The sequence below is a fragment of the Pelmatolapia mariae genome, linkage group LG18, assembly GCF_036321145.2.
Source record: "Pelmatolapia mariae isolate MD_Pm_ZW linkage group LG18, Pm_UMD_F_2, whole genome shotgun sequence".
In the NCBI taxonomy this organism is placed as follows: domain Eukaryota; kingdom Metazoa; phylum Chordata; class Actinopteri; order Cichliformes; family Cichlidae; genus Pelmatolapia; species Pelmatolapia mariae.
In genome coordinates this window covers 23,491,474-23,514,573 of record NC_086243.1, presented here as the reverse complement: position 1 = coordinate 23,514,573, position 23,100 = coordinate 23,491,474, and the positions used below count along the sequence as shown (strand labels likewise).

The 23,100-nt window shown below is 42.7% G+C and overlaps 3 protein-coding genes across 29 annotated transcripts in view; all 3 read left to right on the top strand.

The window, feature by feature from the left end:
- LOC134616307 (receptor-type tyrosine-protein phosphatase F) overlaps window positions 1-6,280 on the top strand; it is a 163,523-nt gene extending 157,243 nt beyond the window's left edge. For all 25 annotated transcript variants that reach the window (XM_063461085.1, XM_063461080.1, XM_063461078.1 and 22 more), the window contains 5 exons: window positions 951-1,077; window positions 2,020-2,145; window positions 3,235-3,389; window positions 3,509-3,644; window positions 4,286-6,280. In XM_063461085.1, coding sequence (XP_063317155.1) covers window positions 951-1,077; window positions 2,020-2,145; window positions 3,235-3,389; window positions 3,509-3,644; window positions 4,286-4,354 — 613 coding nt within the window. In that variant the 3' untranslated portion in view covers window positions 4,355-6,280. The remainder of the gene's footprint in view (window positions 1-950; window positions 1,078-2,019; window positions 2,146-3,234; window positions 3,390-3,508; window positions 3,645-4,285) is intronic.
- LOC134616152 (la-related protein 6-like) lies at window positions 5,948-10,814 on the top strand. Its single transcript, XM_063460891.1, has 4 exons — window positions 5,948-6,097; window positions 7,559-7,662; window positions 9,486-9,672; window positions 9,789-10,814. Exons 1-4 carry the CDS (start codon window positions 5,948-5,950, stop codon window positions 10,737-10,739), a joined length of 1,392 nt encoding a protein of 463 aa, XP_063316961.1. The 3' UTR covers window positions 10,740-10,814.
- Window positions 10,815-13,140: 2,326 nt separating this feature from the next.
- LOC134617356 (neurturin-like) lies at window positions 13,141-22,454 on the top strand. Of its 3 annotated transcripts, XM_063462569.1 has the most exons (4): window positions 13,141-13,286; window positions 13,460-13,888; window positions 19,589-19,898; window positions 20,398-22,454. In XM_063462569.1, exons 3-4 carry the CDS (start codon window positions 19,616-19,618, stop codon window positions 20,838-20,840), a joined length of 726 nt encoding a protein of 241 aa, XP_063318639.1. In that variant the 5' UTR covers window positions 13,141-13,286; window positions 13,460-13,888; window positions 19,589-19,615; the 3' UTR covers window positions 20,841-22,454. The 3 variants fall into 3 exon arrangements, with proteins under 3 accessions (XP_063318639.1, XP_063318641.1, XP_063318640.1); XM_063462571.1 differs by lacking the exons at window positions 13,141-13,286; window positions 13,460-13,888 and adding an exon at window positions 15,595-16,029; XM_063462570.1 differs by lacking the exons at window positions 13,141-13,286; window positions 13,460-13,888 and adding an exon at window positions 16,077-16,691.
- Window positions 22,455-23,100: the final 646 nt, after the last annotated feature.

Here is a 23,100-nt window from a genome sequence, read left to right as displayed (position 1 = left end):
ACATTCTAATCTCCCAGTTCCACATTAGCGCTTTGCCTGCAGCACCTTCATTAGCTGTTCAGCCATGGCTCAGCGTGCGTGTGTCTGCGTGTGAATATACTTGCAAAACTACTGCACCCAAAAATGCCTACACCTGGATGCCAGTTTGCATGTGTTGCAAACATGTGAGAGTGTGTGCGCGCATGCATTCTTCTGCTTGAGTTTGTGTGTCGGATTACTCAGCGACGACTCTCTGTTGATCGGCGCACTGCTGCCACCTGCTGTTTGACAAAACATACTGCTCAGCTGGACCAAAGTCACGTAGGACACCAGCACAGCTCTGGCACCTCAGTGGATGAGCTCATCTCTAGTTTTGTGAGCATATCAAGTGCTGCCTCTCTCTCTCTAATTCTGTGTTTCAAAGAGGAAAGAGGGGGTCAGAGGATCTACAGGCTTGGATTACTCAAGAATGAGGATAGCTGCCATCAATTATTTACCATGTACAGTAAATATGCAGGAAATGTCTTGTTGACATTGTCACACTTTCATTGTATACAAAGCCTGCAAACAGGTTCTGAAATACCCAGCTAAACAGCTTCAAGCTGCTTTTGTTTACCTTTACTAAATATCACATTACTGTGTCCTTTTGTGTATATACTGTAAATGTGTATATACTGTAAATGTCATCCAAATGTGTTAGGTTTTTGTTTTTCTGCCCTTTAAGTTTTATTTCAATAAGTTCATGTCTGAGTATTCAAGGACTTTGTAAGACGTAATTTTCTGGAAGCACAGTGGGAATAATTCCTTTGCTAACCACTCTGCAGCCACAGCTCTTCTTTAATCATTTAATCCTTTCTGGTTATTGCTTTGGGATGTGCTTCTTAATGCCAGTTGTAAAAGCACCATAAAGTTTATAATTATTATGTGTGATCTTTACTCTTCGCGTCCTCTGTGTGAATTTGCATCTTCAGACAGCAGAAAGCTTACCTGGCCACCCAGGGCCCGCTGGCTGAAACCACTGAAGACTTCTGGAGGATGCTGTGGGAGCACAACTCCACCATTGTTGTCATGCTCACCAAGCTACGAGAGATGGGACGGGTAAGACGCGAGCGCAGACTAAAAATGAGATGACAGTGTCTATACGTGGGCATTGTGAGCTAGTTTCTTCTTTCAAGGGTTGAACTCCAAATTGTCTAACGCTGCACTACTTTTGAGACTTAGATTTTAGTTTTAGGATGCGCATCCTCTCTCTGAATTACATGCCTGCGAAGTATAAACTGTAAAGCTGCACTCAGGGAACACTTAGCGTAACACAAAGGCTGGATACGGGGGCGAACCGCAAGTCAGGCTCCATCATGGCATACCGCTCGTTAGCCGCCCCCTAACAGAGGTACTGTTAGACTGTTTTGGAGTTTTTTTTGTTTCTTAACCTTTAAACAGTGCGAAGTTGGTTCTTTTCAGTTGTAATGACAAGTTAAAATAACCAAGTGTTGGCTCCAAATTTTAAGGGACAGAGTACAGCATAAAAATCATATTGTCTAAACTTCACTTTCAGCGAAATGGTGAATAAATCTCTCAGATCATCAGTCACATTCCTTACAGGGAAAAAAAATGGGACACTCATCTTGGCAGCAATTTGATTAAATCCATATTATCTTACTGTGAGCTGTTCTGTGATTATGCAGGTGATTCTGACAGCACTCAACTGCATTTTACAGCTTTTATCACCCTCTCAGCCGTAATCACAGCTGATGAAAAAAGCTCTCATGCAAATCATCGCTGTAGTTAAGAACACAAACAAATTATGTAAATATTTTGCCACCTAAGATGAATCGGGTAATATTTCAGAACCACAGATTAGTCTATCAGGATTTTCTTTTGTAAGCAGAGCCTTTCTCATGACTCCAAATGATTAATGACGTACAGTAACCCGTCCTAAAAACATACAAATAAATCGGAGCAGTCATTTTTTCCCCTAATGGAGAAAGGTTGTTTAAATTTAAGTGCTGAAAGTTTCTTCCTTCTCTTTTTCTCTTGTAGGAGAAGTGTCATCAGTACTGGCCAGCAGAGCGGTCAGCCAGGTACCAGTACTTTGTGGTGGATCCGATGGCTGAGTACAACATGCCTCAGTACATCCTCAGAGAGTTCAAAGTCACAGATGCCAGGGTGAGTTCACTCTGTGTGTGAAACGCTGCAGATGTGCCCACGTGTGTGTGTGTGTGTGTGTGTGTGGACTCGAATATGTCAAAGTACATGTCTTCAAGGCAGTGGAGGTGGGAAGGTTCATTGGCATTTTCCACAAATACAGCCGTCCAACCAAAAATCCATCTTAATTTTAGGTTTTCATCCGAACGCTGACATTCACGCTAAGTGTTAAGAATTATACCGACTGTAATTTCAAGGTAGAGATGATCAGAACGCGCTCTGTGTTATTTTTCCTGACAGGCTGACATCAAGTGAATGCGCCATCAAACATTTTCACCCGGATTTAGCATCAGCGTGCTTGTGCTATGAATCGTGCGCGTTTTTTGTGCTTCTAGATGTGAGTGTGTGTTGTATGTGCGCGTGCACGCCGGTGCATGTGTTTTTCACGATCACTGTGAAAATACATGAAAAGCATAACCTTCAATCCCTGAGGGCCAGTACTGCAACTCCCTGTGATGCAGTAGTTTCAATGAGCTATAAATATACTTTACTGTCATCTGAAGGCTCCCAGCACAGCAACACTCTAATCCCACATCCACTCTTTCTTTTATATGGGTGTGTGTGTGTATAAATATATGTTCCTCTCTGCAGTTTGCAGACCTGAATATTTGTCTATATGTATGTTTTCGCTTTGTGAGCTGCATTTTATGGTCCAGTCTGCACCAGGCGGGCATGCAGAAGGGAGCGAACTGCTCTCATTGGGCGATCCTGTATAAATAAAGGTTGAACAAATTATATGTTTAGAAATGTGCTCATTTACTCCGCATAATTCTGACACTACGCTGCCACAAATCTGTCACTGTGATCGAGGTGGTCAGCTTTATTCTGAGGTAGATATTTGATGATCAGACGGCTGCAGTGACAGCCAACAGGGTACTCATAAACCTCAAGATAAAACCCTCTGCTGGGTTGTTGTTTATTTTTCCCCCTTTTGAGTTCAAAGCACAGCGAGATCTGTGAAGCGCACGCTCCAGAGTACAGCAGAGAGCTATCGGGTCTCTCTTTTAAATGAAACTTCTCTCTGAAACTCCGTATCTGCTGCCCCCTTAGGATGGACAGTCCAGAACAATCCGCCAGTTCCAGTTCACCGACTGGCCAGAGCAAGGAGTGCCAAAAACTGGAGAAGGCTTCATAGATTTCATTGGACAAGTGCACAAAACCAAGGAACAGTTTGGACAGGACGGACCAATCACTGTACACTGCAGGTGAGGAGAACGACTGTGCATTGGACTCTGCTCCCACCACGATTTAAATTTCAGCATATTTAGAATATTTAGACAGCAGGTGTAGTAACACTGTCTGTGTGTGTGTGTGTGTTTGCTAGTGCCGGGGTGGGCAGGACCGGAGTCTTCATCACCCTCAGCATCGTGCTAGAGAGGATGAGGTACGAAGGTGTGGTTGACCTCTTCCAGACAGTAAAGACGCTTCGCACCCAGCGGCCCGCCATGGTGCAGACAGAGGTAAGGGCGATGTACTGATCAGGCGATTGTTCCCGCAGTGACAGGACGGCGTTTGAAAGTCAGCGTTGTATATTTCTCTGATTTAAACTCTGTGCAATCTGAAGTGTCCCTTTTCATTTTGGTGCCATAAAAGCAAAGAATTACTGACAAATCCTCCTTTAAGAAAAAAAAAAGATTGTTGGGAGGAGGGGAGGGGGGTAAGAAATCCCACAGTAAATTCAACTAATGCTATCAAAGCAGCCCCGCGTCAGATTCTCTTCAAGTGAAGAAATCATAAATACGTTACATAACAAAGGATATTAGAGGAAAAAAGACTGACATGGTGTGAATTCAAATGAGTTCATAAACCTTTTAAGGTTTATGATATAAAAATGTCTTTTTAAGATATAAAAAGAAAAGGAAAAACATTGTAGTGCCTCTAGTGTAAATACTCGAAAGTACTACAGCTAGTTTTGAGAATACCTCTGGCCTGCTGTTTAAAGCTTTGTTTAGAAGAAACCTTTATAAATGCAGATTACAAGAAATGCTGCTTTAAACTAAGTTAATGAATATTTTGTTGGCTGGACGAGACCAGTCATTATATTTAACAGCAGGAAGATTGATGACAACTTTCTCATCGTCTTCTTCCTTCTTCTCTACAGGACCAGTACCAGTTGTGCTACAGGGCAGCACTGGAGTACCTGGGGAGCTTTGACCACTATGCAACGTAACCACTCCCACCGAGCACCTTCCCCGGTCAGACCTCTCAGGAGTGTGCCAAGTGTCCCATCTCAGCCGCCATCCAATCACTTGATCCCCCCCAGTCCCCGCCCCCACCCCGCTAAAAACCCTGTCCCCTCGCAGCTACCGGAGGGGCGGAGAAAGGGATGAGCTTGCTGACCCGTTGACGGTTTTTATCCAATCACAGAGATACACGCCGAGTTAACCAACCACCTGAGATTTTTTTGCTTTAAAATAATAAAACATTACAGTGACTATTGACAACTATGACAACTCTTGTACAGACCCGACGGCGCAGACTGGCAGCTCGCCTCTCTGCTCCGCCGAAGCCAATCCTCCCTGATTGTCAAAGGCTACTGGTAGCACAAAGAGAGCATTTTCATTTTGTTGTTGTTGTTGTTTTTATTGTGTTTTTATGATTCATTTTGTCAAGCGTTATTGTTTAGTATACATTTTTTGGGGGTTGTTTTTAATAATCATTTTAATATCAGGCATTTCTTCTGTCTTAAACTGCCCAGCAGCCTCGGGTATGCATTATTTTCATAATCATTTATAGGGTACTTTAGCAGAGGGGACATGTGTTTTTAACATGTTCCTAGGTACTAATACAGGAGGACCACTGTTCTCTGAGCTGCTCTCAGATGTTTTTTTGTCACATCACATTGTTGTTTTTATCATTTTATGTGTCATAAACGTTGTTTTTGGTCTTACTCAGTTCAATAGCTCAAATTTTGCCTTTTCACTTGCCGTTTCAAGTGTACGGAAAAAAAAAAATCAACTGAGAAAATTGATTTCAGAGCACAGACTTGCTGTAGTTGTCTTGTAAACGTGGTAGCTAGCTAAAAACACAAGTGAAATATCTAACAAGAGACTAAATCAGAGTTGTACAGAAATGGAAAGCACATTATTTGTACGGTTTTTGGGTTGGTTTCTTTCTTTTTTCCTGTTTTGTTTTGGGTTGTTTTGGGGGGTTTTTCATCAGAAGCCTATGGCATTGAGGCCTTCATACTCCACAGAGGAGAACTTACCTGAGGAAAGACAGACTTTTATACCCAAAGGGTAGGCGACAGAATATAAACTTCCGCTCTCTGAACATAGATGCTCTTCAGGTCCCTCCCATCTCCTCACTCACCATTAACCTGATCGGTTTGCTGGAGTGGAATCGCGCAGACCGGACGGGAGCGGAAGTGGTTCATATGGGCTGAGGAGCAGAGCCATCAGCGTTGGTACCTGTACAGAATCAACCATTCCTACCAGAGGGAAAAAGACTCAGCCCTTTGGACTGATATTATTTTATACAGAAATAGAACTATAAATATATATATATATATATAATTATGATTGATTATATATATGTACAATTACACATAGATATATACACAGCTTCAAAGTATATTGTTAAAAAGGATAAATTCTGCTGATCTACCTAGAGACACCGCAGAGAGCCTGCTGTCCTAGCGTGTGTATTAATGGAAACACCCGTTGTATCTACTGTACTACCATAGTAACTTTGACAGCCGGTTGTTCGCCCGAATGAGGAAAAACAGCACAAACCCCCCCCAACACAAACCCGGCCCCATCAAATGGACGACTCCTCACTCACCACGGGCCATCACACTGCTCAAGCACACAGCTTCTCCCACACAAACTGCAGGAGGGGAGCTTCAGATCCAGAAGGCCTAAGTGTGGTGGTGGTGGTGGTGGTGGTGGTGGGAGGAATGGGAGGGAGTGGGGTGAGGGGACTTGAAAATGCTGGCAAAAAAAAAAACAAATGTTCATTTTTACCTTGTGAATGCTTAGTGCTGTAGGGGTTCGATCTGTTGTACACAGTCTGTTTTCTATTTGTTGATAAAGAACTGGAATTTCAAAAGAAACTGTTGATGATAAAAAAAACCATTGATGTTAATAAAGTTACATAATTGGGTTTTTGTACAAAGACTGGCCTGTGATCCTTTGTTTCTTACTAAAAGTGGAAAGTTTATATCTTACAAGATGCTCTTTACCTCACGCTCAAAGAGACACCTGTGACCGTGCCTGCTTATCGCCCACTGAGCTTGTGGTCGCTCACAACTGTTTTGTGATGTATGGCTGCTATAGTTGCAGTTAATTGAGTTTCCTTTGTGTTGAGGTATTTCTAAAAGTGTGTTTGTGGAGTGGTGGGGAAAGTCTCTGACTTGTGAAAGATGCCAGCCCCTTAGTACTTATTAGTTTTTAATCTCCCCCCACCCCTTTGGAAAGAAAAGTTTTCTTAATTTCTTAATCAGCTTCTGATTATACCTTTGTACACTGTCTAAGGCAAAATAAGCACAACTCAAGGCTTCCATAAGTGTTTAAATATGTGGTTCATTTCACATTAGAGAACACTTGATTTGTTTTTCTTTGGTTTGAAGCAGAGGAGGGTGCTGGATTGAAGTGGGCGGGGCTGTGATATCCTTGCTTCTGTTGCTGTGGAGTGGACACCACCCGTATAAAAGCACATGAGCTCAAATTCAGACTTTTCATTTATACGTATAATGTCTTATCTTCCTCCTGTAAAATGTATTTTTTTTTTGTATGTATGTTTGGCTTTACATTTCAATGTGCCACATTTTACTGACTTTAACAGCTGCAGTGAAGTGCAAATGACAAAATGATCATTATTAACTGTCCAAAGCCCATTTTAGTGATGACTAGTGAATAAATGTTATATAAGAGTAGTCATTCAGTGTTTAGCAAATTTTCACATTAACTCTGTGTATTGTTCGTCTGATTTGTAGCATAAACTGTTTATAAAAGTAGGACATGACCAGTAACTCCCTGAGAAGCCTCAAGTCTAGCGTTTTAGCCATGACCACAAGGAACCCTGTTTAGCACCTTGGTTCACTCACAGACTGCAGCTGATTATTAGTGCCAAATAATGTAAAATACTAGTGCTTTACTCATAGAAACTTCAGAAACTTCTTGGACGTGCTGTTAGTAAAATGAGTTACATAGCAGGCCATGTTGTTTTAATTTCATGAAAACGGACCAACGCCTCAAACACAGTCGAGAGATTAATTTCACTGTCAAATTAGCAGAGGAGAGGGCTAGCACACAGCGAGCAGCTACAGTCTCTGTTGGCATAAATATAAAAACTTTCAATCTTTAAAAAAATGTAAACGTGAGTTTTTAAGGAGAAGACACACTGTTAGGTTTTTGACACTGTCCCCTTACAGCAACAAGCTCCTGGGTTTGAATCCAGTCTGAAGCCTTTCTCCCTGTGTCTGTATGACCTTGTGGGTACTCCAGCTTCCTCCCACGTTCCAAACACATGCATGGGGTTAGGTTACTTTGTGGTTCTAAACTGCCCATAGGTGTGTGTGAATAGTTGTCTATCTCTCTGTATTAACCCTGCGACAGACTGGTGACCTGTCCAGGGTGTACCCTGCATCTCACCCCTTGACAGCTGGGATGGGCTTCAGCACCCCTGCAACCCTGAATCGGAGAAGCAAAAGAAAATGGAAAAACATGTTGAAATTAAAACTACTTTTGCTCAGAAGTTTGACATCCCAGCACGACAGTCAAGAGGGTTTGATTTCCCCTGGGGCTTTTGGAGGGAGCCTCAGGCGGCCAGTGGAGGAACTGCTGTTTTGACCGCTGGTTTGAAGTGTTCTGTTCAAATGGATCATGTCACATTTTCCTATTGACCTGTTTCTGTCCACCTCAACTGGTCTGATTGGGAATGATCAGCAATTGTTTACTTGTGCTTCAGTGTGGTAAAATCCTCTATTTATTCTGTCTAGAGCTCTGCATTTACCCTTTCCACCTTTACAAGTATTTTTTTCCTTCGTAGTGGAGGAAAAGACGAGTGTCCATGTCACGAACAGGTCCTTCTGTTTGCAATCAGAGGTGCAACACATCTGAGTGTCAGTGATGATTCAAGATCACATTGATTCATCAGTGCCTGAAAGCTCAATTTGCTGCATACCTTGGAGGGATACAGGAAATGAGTCACTGAGGGAGTGATTTTTTTACCCAAGACCTAATAACAGTTTGGTGGTTGTTTGCTCCTGTTGTCATGGAAATGCTGCTGTCACTCGTATTTGAATAATGACGAGTTTTGATGAAGCGGTTGTTGAAGTTTCGAATTTTTACACAGTGCAGACAATTTCAAGCTAACACTTTGTAATCTTAACACACGTGTGTATATCCAGTTTATATCCATGTCAGCGAATGTGCTCGGAACACCCCGACATCTCCTTTTCCCCTCCTCACTAGAAGCCCACACGGACTGCTAAATCACCACCTGCTGATGCCTCATAACAATAAGATGGGGGGCCGGGGGGTGAGTGGAGCTGAAGAACAGCCTGCAAAGGGTTTTATATTTATAATTAATCAAGTTTGTTGACTAAAACATGGAAATAAACCATCTCGTGCGAGTGATGGATCTGTTGCTGCTTTCAGCGTGTAGTAGCAGGCCCACGCTAAAAAGGATGAATGAGCTTAAGACAAAAGCACACGAGCATGGATTTAAAGGATCATTTTTGTTGCTGTTTATAATGTACTGCTATATCTATTTTGTTTTTTGAAAGTCAGACGGCATCATAATTTTCCTTTTGATTTGATTGTGCACTTTTAACTCCGAACTGCTTTAAATTCACATCTCTAATGATTTAAGTGCTGATAGTAATACTGATTAACTGCTGGTTTTTCTGTTGTGCACAGCGGCCCTTAATTGTAGCCCTGGTAATATTTTTTATAGCAACAAACAGTTTGTCCTCATGATGGGTTTTTTTGTTTCATTTTGGGATTTTGTATTGTTTGGTTTTTTTGCTCTCTTCTGTTTTTAAATGTGTTGTTGTTGCTGGTGGAAGTTAATTTTGTAATGTGGAATTTCAGCTATAGCATTTTACAAAATGTTGTTTTTGGATTCCTTAGAAACCGAATGAGTCTGTTGTGCTCATATGAACAGTTGCTTGATTCCGTGTTAGTTACAGCTGCCTTTAATTTACAAGGAAATAGCAAAGACAACAGTTTATTGCTCTGCTATCACAATCCTTACGACACACCATGAGCGATCTGATTAGGTAAGGAAATCTAAAAATGACAAATCTGAAATGTTTCTCTTGAAGTTGCTTGCTGATTATGAATCATTTGTCACAGATTTGATCAACTGCGCTTCCAAAGTGAAGATGACTGTGAAGATGAGGTGCTGTGTTTGAAGATCAAAACCCATTTGGAGGAGCTCTTCTCTGACAGCCACCTGGCAGAGGACGGCTTCCTGCTCAAACATGTGCAGAAGAACAAGCAGGGTTTCGTCAGTCTCAAGCTCCTCACTTCTTTGAAAAAGGTACAAAACACAAAAAACATTTGGTGTGCTTTCTGTGGTGTTTACATTCCAGCAGTTTGAATGAAAACAATCCAGTAAAATACGAACAAAGCTGAGGTTGCCCGTGTTTGCCACAGATAAGGACCCTGACCAAAAACTGGTACATGACTCTGGTGGGAGCATTGTACTCAGACCTTCTGGAGGTGAATGATGAGTCCACCAAAGTGAGGCGCATAGAGCCGCTTCCCAAATGGCTGATGTGTTCCCCCACCAGCAAGCTCCTCCTCGCCTGGAATTTTTCCGAGGAGCAAAGCAGTGACGACGGTGCAGCCCGAGGCCCGGAGCCCGCTGCGCTCTCAGAGAATGTGCTTCAAAAGTTCAGCATTTACGGCAGAGTTACTTCAGTCCAGATTCTGCCACCTGGAAGGGAGCTTCCTGCAGACCTGCAGTGCTACGGGAAACGTCACAAGGAGCTTGGCCAGCACTTATGTGCGGTGATCAAGTTTGACAGTTTGGAGACAGTTCGTAAGGCCTACAGTGCCCTGAAAGCAGAAGAGGAGAAGTCTGATGGGAAGGGCATGTGTGTTGTACCTATGGGATTCCAGTCAATGCATCACTTCACTGAGGACGAATCCCCAGAAGAAGCAAGCCAAGTCCTTCCCGAGAAGGAGGAAAATCCACCTGAAATCCCAGAGAACTTAGTCCAGCAGGAGAATTCTTCACCCACTGCGTTTTTTGATGAACCTCCAGACACACATCAGCCAAACGCGTCCACGGATAACCCTGCACTGCAGAATGTTGACCCGATTTTCAGCAGCTGCAATGGCCAGTCCTTCCCTGGTTGGAATCATAGTGACAGTAGGATGACGTGGAACTCTGGAGACTGCGATAAAGAAATTTCCCAGAGCCCGTGGGTGCTCAAGCGTAAATTAGCGGCCCTTGAATTGAACCGCAAAGAGACCAGGCACCCGAACCCACCCAGCTCGATTCAGAGGGTAATACGTCAGCCCTTTGGCCCTGATGGCACCAGTGGTTTTCAGTTCAGAGTGAGGCACCGGGAACAGCTCGACCTCCCTTGGAAAAAGTGACATTAACAGATTTATTTAAAAAAAATGTTTGAATTAAAAGCTGAGAAGCAAAAATATTTGCTTTGCAATAAACAACACACGCTCTTTAAATGTTTGCATCTTGATTGTTGAGACCTTGTTAAATCGGGGTGTTGTGTAGTTATAAACCACTGACAAATGGGGGCAGCATTTAGCCATGTTCACACTTGTTCACACACACTGCAAATGCAACATGTACATAGAATTCAGTACATTTCAGGGTCTTTACCTTACAATACAAAGCACCTTGAATCCTTGTTATTGTGATTTGGTGCTATATAAATAAAACTAAATTGAACTGAATACATTTTAGCAGGAAGTTCAAAATTTTAACCTAAACTCAGGATTTTAAGAGCTGAGAATAAAAATGTCTCAGAGTCTGTACACACCTCTTTTGAAACTTGAGTGGCCTCTGCACCTCTGGGGCCTCAGCCTGTCTGCTCACAACTGCAAATTGTATTGTATATTTGTTCTCTGGCAGGGATGGATTTACCTTTTTACCGCTTTCCTTAGACAGAAGGCTTGTCTTTCAACATGAAACACTCATAAAAGGCCCTCATTGTCTGAGTGCATCTTTTTCCACAGATGCCTGTTTAGATTTTGGTTCTCTAAAAAGCAGTTTTCCACTCGCCGAGATGACATTTGGCGAAAGGTTACTTGTCCAATCATCAAACCACGTCTTGTGCAAGACGTGCGTAGTAGCAACATTTGTGCCTTATTTCCAGCCTTTCTAATGACACCTCAACTGGAATGGTCTGTTTATAGTGTTACTGATTGAGGGCTTCCTTAAAATCTTGCCCAAAACTAAACAAAATGTGTTTCTTCACTTATCCACGCCTAGTGGAAAAGATTCAATCACAACGTGTATGGAATTCTATCATATTGAAATTGGAAACATGCTATGTTGCCCCCCCCCCCCCTCGAGTATTCTCATGTGTCAGACTGTCTTCGTGACTAATGTAATCTTAACTTTTTGAGCGAGACGTTTCGTTGTATACAGATCAAGCCTTTCACTCGTACTGTATCTGGCTTGATTTAGCAATTAACAGCTGTTGGGTTTATACTGCAGCTGAGGCAGGTCTATGAAAACTTTACACATCTGTGAACAATATGTACAGAGTAGGCATGTTTCTGTCCGATGTTAGGAAATGTCTGTGTGCTGATAGCTCCTTTTTGAGGCTGGAAAAGCACAATATTCCCTGCTAAGTGGAAGTCATTATGTCTTTACATAGGCTGTTCAGGCCAGTTATTGAGATGTCTGTTAAATAAGTTAGTGTAATAATAATATTTTGCACCTGCTGACTGTAATGAAAAGACGTTTTCTTTTTTTCCATTCTTCATTTGTTCTATTGCTTTTCTCCAAGTTGCTGAGGGTTGTGTTAAAATGCGTTGCCTTAACTTTTGGGCTAAAAGAAAAATCTACCCCTTCAGGTCACTGTGATAACAACCTTAGAATATCTGTTGATACACAAACGACACAAAGCTTTGGGCAAAGATTCCTTTGGTTTGTCCCACGCAACGATGAAGGAATTTTAAGTCCTAAAAAGTTCACACTTGGCCACATCTCCGCCCCTCTAGTGGAGCTTTGATTTGTGTATAATTTGGCCTGAGGAAATCTGAATGACTCATGTTGTGAGAATGAGATATTTGTTAGCAAATAATTAGTTTCCTGTTGGTGTGCTGGCTTTATTACAGTGCTGCTTTATTTCACCATCTCCAGAAACGATTCTGGATCATACATTCTGTTTACCTGTAGGTTAATGCAACCCGCTCCACGACAGCACCTGTGAGGCTTCGCGTATCCCCCTCAGTTGTCTCCCGACTGATCGCCCTTTGTTTATACATCGCTGACCCCACACACCTGACGCATTTCCCCCTGTGGATAGGGTATTTATTTAGATTACAGTCTGGAGCGCCTGATACCTTCCAAAAACACAACCATCTGCTCCTCATTTGCCGCTCAAGGCTAAAATACTGTATTGGAGGGGATGTGGATGTGATCCTGAACAACAACATCAATGGGTTTATCTCCAGCCAGCTGTAGATTGGGTTATCATGAAATACCTCTGCTGTGATAATTCTGTTTACTCGGAGTTTATGTTGTCTTAGCCCCCTTTAAACCAATTGTGAACTTTCTTAATTCCCACTAAAAGATTGGAAGACACTCGTTTTAGCAGACCCCGCTAAACTGCACTGATCTGCCCATTTGAGGCTATTACCAATTGCCTGCTTAAGATGGCACGCTCTCTTGCGGCAGAAGGTAAATGTAAGCCTTTACTCAGGCCAAAGCATCCTTTAGTGCTTCTGGAGAGAGATTATCATGTCAGGAGTAATCCGACTCGGCCCACAAGCACAACTATGGAGGAGGAGGAGCATGAGTTGAAGGGGAAGGCATTCAGAGGCATCGGAGAAGCTCTGTGCTCCACTTACGGTAACTACACTCTCCCTCCTCACCCTAACCCATCTTCACGACCCGCAGAGTTGTTCTTGCTTGAGCTGAAGAGGAGACCTGCTGCTGGAAAAAAAAGGGTAAGGAAATGTGCATTATCCTTCATCGGTGTTATTCCTTGGAGAAAAAATAATCATAAGGCAATGGAAATTCACAGAAATTCACAACAGATGTGATAAAAGTAAAGAAATCTGTAAGATCTGCTTATTACATGCCACCATACCCTGGTTCTGCTCTGTTCTCCCATTTTAAGGTTCAAGTTTGCAAAGAAGACCACCAGTTCTGTATGGGGAAGCATGAAGACATGAGTTTTCTGAAGTAAAACTGACCACTCAGTGGCTTCTCTAAACATCCAGCTCTCCTCTTTTTGGATGGATCAGGCTGAATGCCATGAAATGCATGCTTATATTCAGAGGAATGCTGATTCTGATCTTTGCAACGTAAAAGATTTCTATGGAAGTGCAAATATGATAGAAGAATAATACACCCTTGACTTGAATCAAGTCAGGACACCTCCCCTACTTGCAGGCACAGGGAGTTGTGATGATTTTTAGAAAACAAGCAGGAGTACTGTCCTCACTCCTCGCCTGTGATGATGATGGACTTACCCAGCCAGCACTCGCCTGTGGAGGTCAGCTGAAGACGACGCCACACAGCTAAGTCTGGATTAGCCGGCCGAACGGTAAGGACACCACATCTTCTTTTGTTAGTCTAAGCCAGCAGCTTATGAGGAAGGCGTTAGGTGCTGCTGACAGAGATGGCTCTCCAAGTGCTGGGGTGGCAGAAAACACACGTTATCCGTGTCAATAAGTGGCTCCTTGGTAGAGCCACATGACAATAGCGCACTACGGCCTGTCACAAAATGCTTGCAGAGCAGTAACCGCTCACTGGTCGCAAAAGGGGGTATCCCGTGTTGTTGGAAGAGCAAAAAGAAAAAGAAATTATCACTGTGATTTTCTTGCAACCTCTCAACACTCAGAAGAGTTTATTTTGCGAGGGAGGAATATTTTTCTTTTCCTGTCATTTGTCCAACATGGTGGTTTGCCTCATTCTAAAGCATGAGTGCACTCCAAATACACGCTGGTTTTCCTTTAACAAAACTTAGTTCCCTACTTAGACTTGATAAGAACCTGGGATTTTGGCTAATTATTTTTTTGTATTAATCATTTCAGGGATTTCCGCACCTTTAAGAGTTTAAATAATTAAGAAGATCAGGATCACAATAGAGGTGCTTGATGACACTCATCCTTGGCATTTTTTACTGAACTGATGATCCCTTTTGCACTAAGCCCATATCATACATGGAGATTATACTGTATCTGGCTGTGCTCCGAGAGGAGGGATAGAGGCTAAGCCTAAAGTCAGTTGAGCTGTTCAACTTTCATAACCTCCCAAAGCTGCTCATAACTAGTGTAAACTGATGGGGAAGCTGAACACATGTACTATTCCTCATTGCCTCAGTACATACGTGCTGCATGCATATAATGCAGACACTGCTAGCCTAAAGAAAGTATGGTCAATAAATGTAAAATCTCAACATATTTCGGATGTTTGTACTTGCTTGTGCTTGCTGGCGTGGGTCATACTCGAAAGTGGTATTCAGTGTGTGCCAGATGGCCGCCAGCCTTTTGTAAAAGCAACATCAACATGTTTAACATGGGTTTAGAGGTGATGTTGTTGTGCTAAAAGAGGATCCGACAGAGACAGATTAAGAGCCGGAATAGACTCTTTAGAAAGTAGCTGAGACGCACATAAAAAAATAACGAGGCAACGTTGTGTTTCTCTGCCAAGAATAATGCAATCGCTTCACATCAAAAGGGTGATTCAAATGTAATGTCTGCGCTGCACTTGGACTCTCTCCTCCCATAACAGCACAGGCCAGAAATACTGAGACAGGTGTCAAATGTGCATCTTTAAATCTACCTTCACCTCACTCCTCAATAATCCTGCTTTAACAGCAATAGGTATGAGTTGTGCGATTCCGTGCTAAGCCGTTGGGTCACTGGATTAATCCGTATCTAATCCGGGGGACCTGATAGTAGGCCTTCTAAAATAAAATTGAAACTTTTTAAGCCACTTACCCAAATCCAGTGGACGAAAAAGGATACCAGATTCGTGTTTAAAATTCAAAGAATGTGACCAAAAATTGTTACAACTTTTCCGACATTGCTCACAAACTCCCCTTTTTTCTCAATAATGAACATCAGCTTTCTAGCTAACAAGGAACAGGCTTGTTTTAATTATCCCATGGTCTCTGAGTGACAGAGCACGAGCCAACCGATGTGGCTACCAGCAAAATTACACCACAGGCTTTTTTTGGTTGCATTAGAACCGGGGCCGGATATAGAACAGCCAATCCTGGCTCTGAAATCCCACTTTATTTTACAACCTCTTAGCCCACCATGGTGCCAACACAACAAAGCTGACTCACCAAGTTTGTCACTTTTCTTCTTCATTATTCTGGCATTTTGTAGGCAGGTTGGGATTTAGTGGAAGAGCCTGCAGGTGCTCATTCTCTGTGGACCTTGCATGCTGGCCTAACCTCTGAGCTAGAGGTGTCTGACGGATTAATACGGACACACACACACAGCGAGACCTGTGCTCTGCCACCAACACTGCAGCCAGGTGTTAACCCACGTGACTGCAGATAAAGCCGGCAGGCATTAGTGCTAATCCCGCCCTGATCTTTGGAATATGTCCCTATTACCTCCCCAAGCACTCTCTAGCTGTCCCCGGGTCTCCTGATGGTCACTTAAGAGGGAAAAGACAAGACAAAGCCTCTCTAGGACTCCAAAAAGCACGTTGTTTCTTTGCAGCAACATAGTAGGTGCCTTTCCCACTCTTTGGTTTGCTACTGCTATCTTACGAGTGCAGGTATTTACGGGGTGTGTTCAGAGTAATATAGAGACAGCCAGTCACATGGCTCCAGCGAAGCCGCAACTCACGGTGCATTAACAGTGCTCTGTAGGTACAGGCCTCACGTTTATGCAGTGGCAAACACACTGTGGTTAGACCTGGAGAGATTTCTTGATATCAAGAAACGGCAAGATGATATAAGAAAGATAATCTAGTCTTATGTGATGGAGCTGCTGATTTTAGCATGTGTACACCATAGAAGTGAAGTGGGTGTCTGGCCAACAATTGAAGGTTGTACTTTGTCTAAATTTCTAGACAAGCATGCGTCAGATGATTGGGGAAGAGTGAAACCACGCAACTGCTGTACGTGTGTGTTTATGGTATGTATGAGTCACAGAGAGAGAGGGAGAGAGGGTGAAACAGAAGAGGCTGTATTTAGAGAATATATAGGAACAAATGCTGCTGCATGGTGAGACATTGAAGTTGGTATCTGCTTCTTTTTTTTCCAGCACAAAGACGCTCTTCATTTTTGCTGTTCTGTGATCTTCTGTCACAATGACCGTGTCTCACTGGTCTCGATCCAGACTGGCTGACAGGAAAGCCCCCCTATCTGCTGTCTTCATTCAAAAGTAAAAACCACAAACGCCGCTTATCCCCATTTTGACAGATCTCTACTTCATCCGTAGGCTGTGGCATTCTGTTGAGTGTCTCCTTCTGGCAAGAGAGGGAGGGGAGGACACGGGTGCCATGCCGCTATATAATTACATTACCACCAGCTTAGAAGCACCAAGGTCACTGACCCAATTATTCCCCGAAAACGTCGATTTTATTGTGTCATTTGAAAGAATGCGATCTTTCAGATCATCAACAAGAGCTCAGTTGATCGCTGCAGATCGGCCTCCAACTGCGCCATGCGTGCATGCATGCGTTAGAGAATACATAATTCCTCGGGAATGGCTTTGACAGACTTAAGCATTTCTGGATGAACAGTTCACTTTCATGGTTTGCCTCAGACACGTTAAAAGCCTTCTGGGACTGTTTTCTCTCTGCTGGTAGCTCTTCAGGTGACATATGGCCCAGAGCAAATGTCAGGTGTGCTATCACTCCCACACACTCTCTAGAATCAGAAAATCCTCATTTCCGGCCGTTTCCATGGCTTCAGACTGTTTTCTCGTCGTAAATAGAAGATTTTATCCCTTTGTTTTGGGCCTCGCACAATCAACCGGCCTTCATATGCACACACTGGAGCATGCATGGGCATATCATGATGCTTTGTGAGGACCAGACATGTTGTGTGGGAGCTGGTTTAGTTGTTTTTGCGAGTCATCTGCACTTTTATACCTCTGTTTGAGGATGAGTTTTCCTTCTGCAAGAGAGAGTCCTCTGGGCTTCCACTATATCCTCTCTGCATTACTGCTCTTCTCTGTTTGCTAGGGAACAAAAAAAAGCAGCATTTGTTCTCAGGAAGTCAGCTACTCATTTACGTATCCATTGCTCTCCCGAGAAAATGCAGGTGCCCCTTCTCTCTATCAGTAAGTGTATATTTATGTCCACAGCGGTGGGGGCCAGTTACACATATTAAATATCTGTGCTGATTAATCATCCGTGAACATCTGAACAAGCTGCAGTGTGATCCTTGGCACTTTTATTGGCGCCAATTGACTGCAGATGTGACTAATGTGTTTCTGAGTGGTGCAATTATGACAATCAAAGTGTCTTCAGGGACATGAGATCAGTGCTTGATGATGAATCTCCATCCAGTGGCAGAGACAGTGGAAGACTCATCTGTTCTTTACGAGGTAATTGTTTTATCAGGATGAGCCACGGAGCCACGGAGGCTGAGGACACCGATGCATCTCTGCCATGTGAAATCGCTAACTCCATGGATTAATAACTGCCCCAAATTGGCCTATTAATAGCATAGGAAAACAAAGCTCTCATCCTTAGCTGTGTAGAGTAGAAAACGGCTTCATTTAAACTGAGAATTCAACAAGTTAATGTCTGGTGGACCGAGCTCTCTGCCGTTAGGGTTTGGGATCGAACCAACAGAAACAAAATGAAAGTTCCCATTTAGACCTCCATATATAACTTCTGAGGCCTTCGCAGGCGAGAAACAAGCGTCAGACATATGGCCAGTCAGTGAGTAACATTCGGCCACAGCTACCATGCCACCTCCATGTCTGATTTACTTAGACTGTGTGTCAATTGAGGTTGCTAGGTGAAATGTTTGACTTTCAAATGATTGTCGTCGTACCCCTTCATTGTGCAGAAGCCGCTTACCACGTCAAAGACATATGGAATTATGAGTGATGACTCAAGCTTTGGCTGATATGACTGGTTATACCTGTTTATATGCTGTTTGCACCACTGCAGCTCATGCGCATAGTCCCTTTCTATTTTCCATCTGCGTTGTCCGAATCACTCAGATGCCTCTGAGTGCAGGGAATTCGCCTATATTTCAACCACCATGAGAAAACTGCAATGATCCTACTGTTTTTGTCTCTGTCGTGTGATCTATAGGAGTTGCTGACTTTTAGAGAAAACACTTATTTTAGAGTTTTGTTTCTATAAAAAACCGGGCAACCATGCAACATGTTTTCTCATTGTAAACAATCCGGCTGCCTGCATGCGTTCCCCTGCAGAATCCGGTCTGGCAAAGCACTTTGTAAAGCTGGTCTGGATTTGCTGTTAGTCGCTGCCAGTGTACCATTTCCGGCTCTGGGGGAATGTTTTGCTCATTGGTGACATGATGCGAAGAGAACAAAGCAGTGGGCTTGTAAAGAAAAAACATACCAGTGGTTTGACATTAAAGGAAAAAAGAAAACATGGCACATAAGTCCTCCAAATTGAGTTTTGTGGCTGCAGTGTTGCTGCATCTGTTGGAAGGGAGGGGCGGTGTAAGAGAAAGGGGTATACACGCTTGCACGTTCTATCATACATAGAATTCCAAATAGGTGTGGTTGAGACATTGTAAAGGAAGGAATGTGTTTTCCCTCTTTTCAAAGGTTTTTTGGGGAGGTTTTAGAAATCGGGGGTGGAGGTGGCTCAGATGCTCATTCCCATCAGGTATTTTTATAAAAAAATTTCTGCAGGTTTGCAGGGGTTGCATCCCGTTTGCCTTCAGCTCAAATAAGGAATGGCAGTCGTGTTGTTTTTTCCTTTTTTCTACTTTTTTTCACTTTCCCAGGCTGCAGTGATACAACTTTAAACACACATCTGCATTCTTGGGTGTCAGCGAGTGATGTCGAGCTCACGGATCATGACCTCACTTATAGTGAGAATGAGCTGGCAGCAGAATGAGAGAAAGTAAACCGGTGGTAAATTAAAAGCCCCGCTGCAGAAGCCTCACTCGAGAGAAGTAGATTCGTGGAAAGGTCGCAGAAATGTGATGGTGGTAGATATAGCAGTTTCGACACTGATGTGTCTGTGCTTTAACGTGACAAGTTCAAAAGTACATGGCTGAAGGTGTGACTGTTTAAACATGTCTGATGTTGCACACTTTGCCTCTCTCTCGCTCTCTCCGCAGAGTTTCAATGCTCCTCCACGTTCTAAGATGAAGTTATGGAAAGGTGCTACTTTTGCCTTCATGCTCTGTGCTGCAGCCCTGTCCACCATCCTCATTAGAAACATGGCCACCATCAGACAGTTCAAGCTTAACACAAAATATCCATCTTCACCCTCGTCGAGACCGTCTTCATTATTAGAATCAGCATCCAAGACCTCACCGCCATCATCATCATCGCCCTCCTCAGAATCAAGGCCAGTGCCCCAACAGATGGGTGATCTGCATCGGAGGAAACGCTCAACAGACGACATGAAATCTTTCCTCTCAGAGTGTAAGATAAACTGTTGCTTTCATCCTCACAAGCCTGTGAAAGGGTTCTGACAAAACACTCAGCACCTGACTCTGTTGCTTACAGAGCAGGTTTAACTGTTCACACACTGATGTCAGTTAGCACCGGTCATAGTTCACCGGTTCTCCACAGAACATCTCCAGCCTCTAAGACATGATGGTCTTTTTTTACCTCACATGGCAACAGTGACAGACATTCATCAACAAACCTTGCTCTGTGGAACTTAAACACTTTCTGTTTAGCTAGCGCTGATAAGGATAGTTTGTAGCTGTTATGATAGATAACATTTTTGTCATCCTCTGTTTGCACCTGACTTTGATTTCCATGCCAACTTCAGTGCATTATCTGTGTGAGCCATCTGCTGTGTTGACATTTCTGATTGTTGAAAATGTTAGACACAAAATTACACAGAAACCAGATAATCCCCCCTCGTGACCTGTCAATAACACTTTCTGTGGATTTGTTCCCCTTTTTTTGCCAGTTACCATGATGCTGCAGAGCTTCACCGAGGGCGAGCTTCAGCACGTGGTCGGAACCTTGCTAGAAAGGAAGCGAAGGAAGAGCCGGCGGCTTGCTGAGACCCAGGGCCGCAGGACTAAAAGGGCCCGAAAACGCAAGCTGTGCTCCGTCAGGGAGCTCGAAGTGAAAGTGAATGAACTGGGTCTCAAATATAAGAGCGAAGAGACGGTGCTGCTGCGCTACTGCAGTGGCAAATGCGATAAACACCGGGAAAACTATGACATGGTCATGAAGCACATGATGACAGTGGGCTTCAGAGAGAAGGGCCGCAAGGACAAAGTTAGCATTCAGCCCTGCTGCCGACCGACTGCATTTGAGCACTTTACCGTCCTGGACACAACAGTAAACCCCAGCCGCTATCTGAACATACACAACGTATCTGCAAAGAACTGCGGATGTGTATGACCCAGAGATATGGACTTCTTTATGCTGCTCTCACTCTCTGATGGAAGAGTCATGGTTGCTGTTAACAGAAAATCTATGGAGTATAAACTCAATGAGAGGAAGATGTGAATATGTTCCTGGATGCTCCAAAGCAGCTTTTTTAAAAAATAATAATTTTATTTTTTTTTGTTGGACAGATAGACTCTGGCATTTGACCATCAGTCTTCACAAGCTGAGACAGTGTCACGTGGACAGCAAGACTTGACATGTACAAAGGCAGACAATGGCTGCTTAAATCACAAGTTTTTATCTTTTCTATCCATGTAGTAACACTGTAAACTGTGGTGTAACAACAATGTAGCAAGGTTTTGTTTGTGATGTCATATTTCAGTAGTAGTAAATGAAACAGATTGATGATTTATAAGCTGTAGGGGACCAGATCAGTGCTGTAACTGGACTTCATTCCCACCGGTGTTAATCACAGGACACTTCAGCCTCGTGGCCTGATTATAATGTTTTGTGATCTGGCTTAAAGCGTGTTGTTATTACAGGCCATGACTTTGGTTCCCTACTTCTATGCAATGTTACTAACTGGCTTGTGTTATTACACAGGTAGAAGAAAAAAGTGTTACTGATTAGAATTTGCTAATGCAAGAAAATCCTTTTCTGTAGCTCCAGGTTTTATGCCCACGTTAAAAACTCCAGTGTATGTCGATTTTGTGTTGAATAACAGCAACAGAGCAATTTAAACATTTCACACATCTGCTCTCTTGAGTTCTACTTTCTCAAAACACCCCAGTCTAAAATACGCAATTACCCAAAATTTTCAGGAATTATTTTCCCCAAATAATTGCCATAACACACCAAGTCAAACCAACACGCGCGGGAATCCACAAAGTTACATTCATAAACATCGCACATATCAGGTTGCCGGTGACATAACCCGTTTCATTTTTGTCTCTGGGTGTCATTTGTGAACGTTTACACTTACACGGTCATTAGCTAATTTGAGAAGCAGGTGTAAAAGAGAAAAATGGAAACTAAAAACTTGGCAAAGTAGATGCTGAGATCTGAAGTGATGTTCGCACCTCTCCATAAAACCATGTAACCTTTTCCAATCCAGAGCCCACAGTACAGCCTTCCACTGGCCCTTCAAATGCCTCCTTTGTTGTATTGCCTGGTTGACTTTTAGGGGAGAAAAAGCTGTTGAAATGAATCATTAAGCATCTTTTTCACCTTCGCCGATTTTTATTTGGTTTGAACCCATAGCAACTGCCTGAAGTAAAAACACATTATGTCTGTCTGTTTTTTTCTTTTTGACTTTTTTGTTTTTCCGGGAAGGTGAAATGGAGATGCGGTGCATCTTTTTTTGTTGTTCTTATTGTATTTATTTGGGAAATAAATTATGGTTTTGCATATTTATTTAGATTACCACACAGAAATGGGACAGCTTATCATCATTAAGAAACTGTGCCAAAAAATGTTTATCTTACATTCTATACTGACTGCTGAATAAATATAATTTCAGACGTATGGATGTTTATCGTTTCTCCCAAGTCACTGATTTTGGGGGTGTCAAATATTCTGTACTCAGATTGTATTTAAAATAGAAAATAAATAAAACAATAAACTTTCAATGTATCATCCTCTTGATAATTGCGGAAATTTCAAACAGAAGGTGATGTCTTTGGTGAAGGCAGGATTGGCTTATGATCATATTACAAGAAATAAACTAGCAGATTAAATATGCAGCGCCACTGTCATGATAGTGTATACAGTGCTCTGTGAAAGCAAAAAGAAAATTCTGTTTTTAAATGATCGTTTCATTTATTAAAGGGAACAAAAGGTATACAAACCTTCCTGCCCAATGTTGAAGTAAATTGCTCCCTAAACCTAATGAGTGGTTGTGCCACCCTTGGCAGCAAGAACTACAATCAAGAATTTATGAAAACTGGCAATGAGTTTTTCGTATCACTGTGAAGGAATTTTTGGCCCACTTTTTTTCTTGTTGTTTTAACTGTTTTAATTCAGCCACATTGGAGGGTTTTTGTGGTCTGTTTAACGTCGTGCCAGAGCATCTCAATCAAATTTAGGTCTGGACTTTGACTTGGCCACTCCAAAACCTTCCTTTTATTCTTTTGAGCCATTCAGAGGTGAACTTGCTGATATGTTCAGATTATTGTCTTGCTGAATCTAACTAAATGTGCTTGAGCTTTATGAAATCACAGCTAGACATTCACCTTCAGGATTTTATGGAGCAGAGTTCATGGTTTCATCAATT